Below are 10,962 nucleotides of genomic sequence, written 5' to 3'. Positions count from 1 at the left end.
AAAACTGTAGAAAAAAAAAAGATGCGCATGTACAGTGTTGTGTTCGGACAAAGCGGACCTACCCAGGACCCGTGGTACCTGGTTCTTTCTGTGTACAAACGAATTTTAATGCAAGAAGTGTGATGTTATTTCCATGTGTTGCCCAAGACAACTGAGAACTCTGCCCAGTTTCATTGGGGACCTCCTCAGTGCTGCTCCAGCTAGATCGCATTATTATCTACTGTCCTAAAAAGTGTCTGATGTAAGAAAATGCCGGCCGGCCAGATAGCTCAGTAAGTTAAAGTGCCTGCTTAGGCAGAATCAGGGACAGACGTTGGTTCCCAGATGAGTCCTGCAGGCTCCACCCCCGGCATGTGCTGAGACAGTGATTGAGACGGGGTGTGGTGTCACGCACCTGTAATCCCAGCACTTGGGAGGCTGATAACCGGAGGATCGCTAAGAGCCCAATCTGCGTAGTGAGACCCTGTAGGCCCCGCATGAAATACACTAAAAACAATAAAATAAACTGCCATCATAGGAAAAGCTTAAGTCCTCAATGAAAGCCATCCACTCAGGACCCTCAAATTCAGTTGAGCAATTCTGAATGTCTGTGTGGCAAGACACACTTCTTGGAAGTCTGTGCTTTGCATGTCCTGCCCATGATTTCTGTCTCAGAAAGCCCTTATCTGCAGGTTTCCTCCATTCTGAACCACTTCAGCCTTAAAATTTATAACTACTGTCTTACTTGTTTGATTCCTAAATAAATAGAACTTTGTAAGACCAGGACCCGTGAGACCCAGAAAATTTACTGATACTACGAGATTGACTTAGATATTTAAACACGCATGTCGCTTCCTGTTGAGTCATTGCAGGTAGCCATGGAACCTGCAAACTGATCAAATGTGTGAGAGTGGCACACAGTGGCCTCTATGCCTAAAGCAGTCGAGCTACCTCAGTCCTGAGATAAGCATCCTGACGGATGAATGTCAGCTAGCTGTCACTAGGCAATCTTGTGCCAAGTGCTACTAACCTTGCAAAGGTATAAATAGACACCCCTACTGTTCCTCTGGGAGTTGTCTTACCAACCAAGTAGATGGGACACCACCTGACCCAGCTCTTGTCTTCTTGCCTATCGTTTCCTCATTCTTGTCCCCATTTCTCCCTGGCTACAAGAGATCACACTGAGAAGCCAGTGGATTCCCTACATCTCACCACTTTTCTCAGGAAATAATTTTCCATTCTGCTAGGATTTGATATTTCAAATATCATCTCAGTTATTTTCCTCTCGTTGCCGGGACAAAATTCCCAACACCCAAAATTAAGAAAGTTCAGGTTTATTTAGCTCACAGTTTGTGGAGATTTCAGTACACATTCAGCTGGCTCCAAGGCAGAGTGGCACACGGCAGGGGGCAGCACACTGTGGTAGTGGTAAACAGCAGAACAACAAGAGTAAGAAGAGAGGACAGCTGCAGAGAGCAGGCCTTTGTCCCTTCTCTACGTTGCTTTCAGATTCTGCCCCAGGGAGGCTGCAGTGCCCACACCTATGACCCCACACTGGGTCATGAATTAATTGCAAACTCTAGAAGCCTGCCCCATGACTGTGTGAGGAGTTGGGTTGATAGCTAGACATACATCATAAGGAATATGTGTGATTCTCATGAATGAATTATTATCTTCTCCAGGTTTTACAACAAGTAATGCCTCGAGTTGCCTGAAGACGTCTGCAACCTCTGAGTACCAACCATGAGGTCTTCTCTCATGATTTTTCACTTCGTTTTAGGACTCTACTTTTTATTGCACTGTAACTTGTGAATTCTGCTGAATACAACTCCTGGAGACCGAAGTCTCTTCTTTCTCATTCCATTCCTGCAGGGAAGTTCTGATAACTCACTTCTCCACTGTTACCAGGGAACTTTAAGACGGGGAAGACTCCTACTGTCTATATTAACTAAATGGAAACTAAAACACAGCACAAGGAAGAATTAAATATGACAAATCATTCATTGCTATAGGACTGATCTATACCTTGAGGTTCTCTGTTATGTAGAATTATAACAAAAGTAAAAGTGATTTTTTTTAAATTTAATTTTAGGGAGAGGTCTACAGGGTGTTCAGGGTCTAACTACTAGATCAGACTCAGTGATCTGCCCTTTTACAGCCTTCAAACAGCTGGGATTACAGGCACATGCCACCATGCCCGATCTCAATCATTGTCTCAGCTTGCCCCTGGGGCAAGGCTGGCACAGCGGGCCCTGGGATCAAACTCCCTGCCCCTGATCCTGCTTGCAGGTGCTGTAATCTGCTGTGCTATTTGGCCAGTCTGAAAAATGTGATTGTTATCTAAGAGAACAAAACACCACTGTACTCAAAGGAAATGCTGATCAACTTTGTCCTCTGCTCGCAAGGGAGAGAACCCTCTGCCAATTAATCTCTAGTCATGCAATCTCATCTGGGACACCTGGGCCTGAGCATTTGCCCAGAGTCTCTGAGATGAGCCAGCCCACCTCACCCAGCCCTGCTGATTTGCATGTGACCAGAGCCAGCCCAGCCCTGAGGGCTCTTCACAGGTTGCTCACTCCCTGGGCAGGAGTTGGTCCCAGGCAGGACACAGCATGGCCATGAGGGTCCCTGTGCAGCTCCTGGGGCTCCTGCTGTTCTGGTTTCCAGGTAAGGAGGGGCAGCCCTGGGGATTTCCTCAGCATTGCATGGTCAGAGCCAACTCAATCTTTCAGGAACTTCTTCTATAGGGTGATTATTCATGTCCATATTTATTTTTATGTTTCCACTGTCAGGTGGCAGATGTGACATCCAGTTGACGCAGTCTCCATCTGTATCAGCATCTTTGGGAGAGAGAGTGACCATCACTTGTCGAGCCAGCCAGAGTACTAGCAATAATTTACACTGGTATCAGTAGAAACCAGGGCAAGCTCCCAAACTCCTGATCTACGGTGCAACCACTGTGCAGTCTGGGGTCCCCTCAAGGTTCAGCGGCAGTAGGTCTGGGACGGATTTCACTCTCGCCATCAGCAGCCTGGAGCCTGAAGATGCCTCCACTTATTACTGTCAACACAGTAAAATTTGGTCCCTCACAGTGATAAAAGCCGTGACATAAACCTCCCAGAGAAGCAGAAATGAGATGCTGGGCTGCCCCAGCTTTTCTTCATGGGGCCTGCACCTGGTAGAGGCGTGTTTCTCAGCTGCAGTAAGGATCTGAAGGTCATCTGAGACAGAGACCTTGTCCCTTAGTTCTGCTTCCTTCTCCACTGCTCTAGGAAGTCACCGGTGGTGAAGTCTCTCCTGACTGAATAAAGAGCACACATCGTTCCCCTTCAGAGTAGCAATTCGAGCAAGTCTTGAGCTTCATAAAGCAAGTGGCAAGCAGTGGTATCTATTTCTAGTAGAAATATGAAGTAGAATCCATACAATGGGTATTTAACTGATTTCAATATTTAGAACTATGTGAGTGAAAGAGGCCTATAAGGAAACACAACACAGAACACAGAACTCCCAAGGGCCATGGAAGTGTCTGCCTGTAATCGCAGCAGTAGGGAGGGTGAGACACAGATTTGTCAGAAACCCAAAGCCAAGCAAGGTTTACAGAATAACTTTAAGGCCAGCCTGAGCTACACAACGAGACCCTGTCTCAGAAACAAAGCAGAACAACAGGAAACACAGCAGCGGCCACAGAATAGATGCTACAGGGAGTGACTCTTACTCCTCAGAACCTCAGGAGCATGGGTGACAGAAATTCCAAGCAGGAATTACCTCTGTAATGGCAGTGACACTGGGGACACCAATCTTCAAGTGCAAATTTTGTACTCATGAGAAAAGCAGGTGCCATAAACACAGGATCCTCAGCTGTTCCCCCGGGAGGCGGAGCACACTGTTCCTGGTGCTGATGTCCCTCCACCACGAGGTCCTCAGATGGGACTCCAACCGCCACACGGAGAGATGGTCCTTGCTCCTGAGCTTGTAGCCCACCCTCCTGGCTGATTCTCCACCCCCCTCCCTGCTGGTGTGTGAATCTTCCTCCTCTACCTCCAAGTCTCTGAGGCCCGGTTTTGAACATTTCCATGGAAAAACAAATTGAAAAAGCAGTTTTAGAAATGTAATCCCATAAACGTTGGTGCGTTCAGGACCACGGCCTATCCCATGATGCTTCGGTGTGCTTAAGGTCTTAGCACACATCGAGCAAGAAGAAATCATTCCGTTGGGCCTGTGACTGGCACTGCTGCTTCCCGTGCGGCCTTCCTCTGGGCATCACTGAGCTTCGTAATTAAATTCCTGTCTCTCAGAATACTTTCATGAAGCCTGCCAGACAATGACAGGAAATAGGCCCCCAAAAGTTAGTATGAGCAAGGAAGAAGAGAATTTACCTGGAACATAAGCAGGTTGACGCTATTATCTTTAACTTGGTAAGTGGAAAGCAATGACTAGGAAAAATATCATTGGGACCTTGAATTCTGATTCAGAAATTATTAACTTTCCACTGAAGGCCAAATATAAAAAGCTAATGTGACCAAAATCCCAGTCATTGCTTGAAACGCGTTTATGATTGTGCGTCTCACTGTGGAAACATGTCAGACAAGGTCGTTGTATTACAAAGGGGGTGGCTGTCCCTGAACAGGGAAGACATAGGCATTTCTCCACACATCACCTCAAGAGAGGTCAAGGGCACAAGGTCATAGTGGGAAGCGCGCTGTAGGTGTCTTGAAGTACCCTGGAGACCTGGCTGCCCCGGATGCAACCATTATAGACGCGTTGTCTGATTTCATCCAGGAGTAATTTTGCTCATTTCCCAACAGACCTCATATCCACAAGCAAAGATGATTCGGGACAGACCTAGCATGACCTGACCAGGGAAGCTTGGGTAACACCAGTCCTTCTGTCACATATAGCAAAAGGGAGAATGCTGGGAGTCTGAGGAGATGTCTCTCTGGAGAATTAACCCTTATTCTTTCTGAAAACACAGTGAGGCCCGAGTCCCTGAGTTGTACACAAGGAAGAAAATGTTCCTCACCCAGATGGGAGAGAGTGTAAAACCTCCATACTCCCTCTAGGCCAGGCCTGTAGGCCTTGAACACCTGTGGCTCAGACTGTTTCCTCACAAGCCTCGTCTCAACCTGGCTCCAGAGTGAGGACGCCATGGTTCAGCTTCCAGCTCCTAAGGAACAGAGTATGCAGTGTGTCAATGCCTAAAGGACCGTAGCGAGCATTGTATCTCATTATACCTTTACCAATAGTGCAAATAGGACACAAGGTCCACCTCTCAGTACTCCACAGTGCCGCTACTTCATTTCCCTTCTGCAGGACTCCTCTAGCATGACCGTGGTGGACAGTTCCTGTTCCTCCAGGAATCAGGACCTGCCCAGCCTGAGGCTGTGGCTGCGCCCTTCCCAGGCATCTGGACGCAGCTCTCTTAGGAGCCACAGGGGGGCGCTGTTTCTCCAAGGAGCCTGCTGTTGCAGGTCAGGAAAGTACAGGCGAACTTAAGTGTTTTTTTAATTAATTTTTTTGGTGCAATTTATGTATGCACAAGGGTCACATTCATCAAAGGGAATTTGTGTCTGTATATTATAAACTCTTAATTTTTTTCTCCCTTTCCTCTCCCTTCCTTTCAACTACTCTTTCCTCTTTATTTCCTTCCCACTGTATTCATCTTCCTTCATTTTTTCTTTTCCTTTTTCTTCCCCTACAACCTCCCACGTTCATTTATTTGTGATTTGTTCTAAGTTTTAGAAAACAACACTTTCTTCAGATTGATTAATTAAGAGAGTTATTTATTAAAGGCTAAGATACAAATTTTAATTTAGTAGTACCAGAGGAAGAAAAAACAAAATCAAATACACAAAAATTTACAAAAGGAATGAAAGCACGTGGTACTGACTGTGCTCTGCGCTCCTCATCACGGTGCTGTCAGGATCCAAGTCACAGCCCTGAAGTTCAACATTTAAGCGTTGATATTTGTTAAACTGTTAAACTATTTAGTGTGTTTCATAGGTTCTAAGCTTTCTAAATTATCCTGATTCAATCAATTACTCAAAAATGCTCAGATCAATCTTCTCTATACAATCATGCTTAAAATCCTATTTGTTTATGCTCTGTAGAAATTAAATATATTAGGTTTAATTAACTCAGACAATATCCATTCTTTCCATTGCTCCAGAAAATTACTTTTCAGATCAGTGAATGTCCTTCCAAAACAATTTGATGTATGGCACTATTTGTTAGAATTAAGTGAGTTACATATTAATCCCCATCAGCAAGTTATCAGCTTGTTTTCTGTCTCAGTGTTAGTGGTCTGATGGACTCACCCCTGAGAAGTCAGTGAGGCCCAGAACAACGTCAGCACCAGACCCCGGAAGTGAGGAGCCCTCCTGGCGGGAGGAAGCTCATCCCCTCCCAGAACGAAGCCCTGTGCACCGAGGCCTCAGCTGTGATGGTCCCCACACACGGGCCTGGCCAGAGCACCAGGGTCTCAGCAGAGCAGACCCTTCTCCTGGCCTCGCGAGCCTGGCTCGGGCAGGGCCTGTGGGTGCGCAGTTCCTTCCTTCCCTGGGCCTCAGGCCCACCCTGAGGACCTCAGCTGCACCCTCCCCGCTCACAGCTCTGCAGGCATCCGGGCCTCAGCCTGGCCTCGGAGCTCTGCTCCTGCCCTCTCTCCTACTCCAGGGCCACGAAGTCTATTTCCATAATCACTGAAACCAGCGACTTGGATAATGCGAAATTTGACTTCATCTCATTCCCAGGTCCAGGCTTGCTTCAACCTGAGCTGACAGTTTCCTCAGAGCTCTCTGTCTGTTTGATCACAAACATACTCATTATCACACTAAGGCAGTATCGTTAAACACCAACCTCTGATAAGTCCCACTTTTTGATAAGTTACTGAACTACCATGTCCCTCTTGCTGTACGTGGTAAGAACATCAAGCCCGTTTTAGAAGAAGGCATGAATGTGGGACACAGGTAATCAATCAGCTGAGAAATGAGATCAGAGAGGCATGAGGCGGGCCAGCTGCCAGGAAAGCGCAGGATCTGCTGGATGGAGATGGTAAGAGCTCCGCTCAGATTTTCTACCATGTAGCTGTTAGAGGTAGTTGATCCTCAGAGACACCGAACCCATCCAGAGTGAAGAAGGCGATAAGTCAACCTCAAAAGTCTATGAAGAGATCGAAGCGCCTCAGGAAAACAGGGATAGCATTTCCTGTTATCACCAAACAGCGAGAGCAATTCCAACTTCTGGGACACACAGATTTCCCTCAGCGTCCCAGAGCCCTGCTACAGCTTTTTGCATGCTTCTAAATTGCTGTGTGTTATCCAGTGACGTCTAAAGGAGGTAAATTGGGCTGGCCTTCAACCCCATTCGGAGCCCAGACAGTATCATGTGCTTGTCTGTGTGTGTGTGTGTGTGTGTGTGTGTGTGTGTGTGTGTGAGTGTGTCTCTGTTTGAGAATATCGTACCATGGAGAAGTAGAAAGCACAATGCACTGTGTCCGACCTTGGCGCGTTAGCCCTGTTACGTCGGTGTCTTCAGAATGCCACGTCGATTCAAAAAGTTGAGAACGTTTATCACCTGCACTTTTCTTTTTATGCCGTGGCTTTCACGTACTCTCAGGTTTTCCTTAGTTGCTCCCATACACACATGTCTTTACCATAGAATATTGGTGACAAACAGGACAAGAGTGTCCAGAAATAGGTGGAGAGCAGGCCCCCAGGAAGGGCACTGCTGAGGGAGGTGGCCTTTGTCCTGTGGGCCCTGGAGGAACGCCTTTGTCCTGCACCCTCATCTCGTCCAGCCTCCTCTTGCCCAAGTCCTGGGTCATTTGCCTTCCTGGTGACTGCAGTGAGCCAGCCCTGCAGCTGAGCCCAGCCCAGCCCAACGCCTGCTGATTTGCATGTCCCCAGAGCACAGCAGGAGGGACTTCTTAACAGGCTGTGACAGCCTGGGCAGGAGTGAGAGGCAGTCAGGACACAGCATGGCCATGAGGGTCCCCGCTCAGCTCCTGGGGCTCCTGCTGCTCTGGCTCCCAGGTAAGGAGGGCAGCGCTGGGGATTTGCTCAGCACTGTGTGGTCATTACTTCTTCCCTCTTCAAAGGAGTTTTCTCAAAACCTGATTGATTGTGTTTATGTTTCTCACATCAGGTGTGTGCTGTGACATCCAGATGACCCAGTCTCCAAGCTCCCTGTCTGCCTCTTTAGGGGACAGTGTCACCATCAGGTGCCAGGCCAGTCAGGGTGTTAGAGGTTACTTAAACTGGTTTCAGCAGAAACCAGGGAAAGCTCCTATTCTCCTGATCTATAACAGTAACAATTTGCACTCTGGGGTCCCATCGAGGTTCAGCGGCAGTGGATCTGGGACAGATTACACTCTCACCATCTCTAGCCTACAGCCTGAAGACTTGGCCACTTATTACTGTATGCAGCACAGCAGTTTACCATCCCACAGTGATACTCGCCATGACATAAACCTCCCGAAGAAGCAGAAGTGGGGGCTGGGCTGCCGCAGCTGCTCCTCCTCAGGCCTCCACTGCTGAAAACTTTCCTAGGCCTGGCCAGGCTTTCAGAGTCACTGGAGGATTTGGAATGAGACCCCAGAAATTCCCTTCTGAATATTTGTAGTGTTTGTTCCTCTGTCACGCCAGAGTGTCACAGTCTTTCTCAGCATGAAGAAAGGACTGTTCCATCAGGATTTGTGCTGCGGCGCCATTTGGAGCTCATCAAGTAGAAGGAAGGCTTTCTACTTCCTCCATGCAGGAGATGTTTTCATGAGAAGAATGATCCCTGCTCAGCAGGACTGGCTCTCCTGAGGTGATGAGAGAAGGGGACGCAGCACACAGTGTCTCTGCTCTGCTTCCCTGAGCACAGAGCACCCCAGAGTGGGCTGCGGAGCCCTCACACTCTCAGCTGGGCAGAGAGAGGCGACTGGGACTTTGAGCCCCTTTTTTTTACCATGATTGCCTCTCCCTGTCGAATGAACAAGACAGATACTTAATGTGGAGAAAAAATAAATAAAAGTGTTAAGTTCCAATTCCTGTAGTTTAAGTTTAAAGTTCAGTATAATGAACTTTGGCAAAATATTTTACTGGAAAATCAGTGAGACATGAGACAGGAGAAGTGCAGCTCACACTGGCCCAGTGAGGGGTGACATGAACCGCAGCTCTGACCGGGATTGAGTGACAGCAGACCGAGCAGGGTCCTGTTCACAGGGATGAACAAAGAAAAGTATTAACCTATCCATGACATCAAGTCTTGCCAACAAAGATGAAGCAACAGCGGAATATGTAACAATGAATCCTGCAAATTCACAAGTCCAGTTGTAGAAGAGCAGGGAGAGGAGAGGTGACAGCAGCCCAGGAGGGGGGATTCACTGTCAACCCCTCTGAGATGAGAGCAGCAGGGCAGATGCAATCATGCTGTGCTGTGTGTGAAAATGTTGTCCTCAGCCACTTCCAAGCTGCCTTCACGTCTCACAACTGCATGTCTCTCCCACAGGTTGTCCCCAAAGCCTTTGAAGCCATTCGGTGCTGGCTGATGGACATACTGGGGCACCCGCTGCCAGAAGAAGGCCACAGCAAACATCCTGGGGTCACAGGATGGGCACCTCAGGCTCTTTCTCCTCTACATTTTGGTTTAGAAAAACATTTGCTGTAATTCATGGATGTAAGTCTTCAGAATTTCTACCAAATACTATGCATTAATAAGAAATGGATTTTTTTTGTTTTATCCAAATATAATACATGGGACACGCGTTCCCCACTTCTTCCACTAGCAGATTCCCTGACAGAAACTACTCACACCATCTCTAGCACTCTTGTCAGTGGCTTAGCAGACCAGGCCACCATCCCCTGCAAGGCCAGCACAGACACTGGGGACCATAGGCATTGGCATCAGCAGAAGCCAGGAGCAGCTCCTCAGCTCCTTTTTAAAGACGCTGCTATTGGGGCCAGGGAGATGGCTCAGTGGAATAAGCGCTTCCCTGGCAAGCGCAAGGGCCTGAGTTCAATCCCCAGTTCCACCAAAAAAAAAAAATAAATAAAAAAAAAGACGCTGCTGTGATCAAATACACAGCTGCTTTTTTTTTTTTATCAGTCTAAGGTTTGCATTTAAAAACCAAAATCATCTACTACACCTTTTATTTGTAGCTTTTTCTCTATAGGAGCAACATATGACAGGAACAAGAAAGAACAAGATACTCACAGGATCTCATCAGACCTGAAGAAAGCCTTTGACAAATCTCACATCCATTCCAACAACTCTGAGGATGAAAGATATCAAAGGACCTTATCTCAATTTTATGAAGCCATTTATTACAAACCAGTGCCAACATCACAGGAAATTAGGAATTGCTGAAAACTGTCCTTGTAAAGGCAAGAACAAGAAAGTGATTTCTTTGACCACTGGCTCACTTAGTATAGCCCTAGAAGCATTAGCCAGAGGATTTGGGTGAGTTAAAGTAATCCAAAGAATCTTACAGGAAAGGAAGAAATCAAGTAGTCATTATTTACAGTAAAAACTCAAAGTGTCATCCAAAGACTCCTAGAGTTTTATCCAAGTTCAGTAATGTAGCAGGATATAAACTCCAAAAAAGTGAATCAGGCTCGGTCCACCAATAGTGAGCAAACTGAGGAACAAATTAAGCAACAGCACCATTCACAAGGGCACCAGGAGAAAAGGATACTTAGGAATTAACATAACCAAGAGAATGTAACTTTATGACAAAAACTACAGAACTGTGAAGGCAGAGAATGGAGGGAAGGCCAGGAGGTGGACCCACATGCCCCCTTCCTGCACTAGCAGAAGCACTGTAGTCACAAGGGGTATAATTTCAACACATATATGCAGATTTAATGTAAATGCAACCAAGATAATAAGGTTCACAAAAAATGAAAACAAAAGATTCCAGGCTCACTTTGCAGGATGCAGGAATACACAAGTTTATAGCAACAGAACTCATACCACTGACGCCTTACCAATGCCCTACAA

At 46.9% G+C, this 10,962-nt stretch overlaps 1 gene segment (V, D, J or C); it reads left to right on the top strand.

Moving 5' to 3' along the window:
- LOC101578776 overlaps positions 1 to 3,091 on the top strand; it is a 46,407-nt gene extending 43,316 nt beyond the window's left edge. The window contains 1 exon segment of the V gene segment in view: positions 2,962 to 3,091. Within this exon segment, the coding sequence occupies positions 2,962 to 3,091 (130 nt within the window).
- Positions 3,092 to 10,962: the final 7,871 nt, after the last annotated feature.

The sequence above is a fragment of the Octodon degus genome, unplaced genomic scaffold (assembly GCF_000260255.1).
Source record: "Octodon degus isolate 3935 unplaced genomic scaffold, OctDeg1.0 scaffold00052, whole genome shotgun sequence".
Taxonomy (NCBI): Eukaryota; Metazoa; Chordata; class Mammalia; order Rodentia; family Octodontidae; genus Octodon; species Octodon degus.
This window is presented reverse-complemented; position numbering and strand designations above follow the sequence as displayed.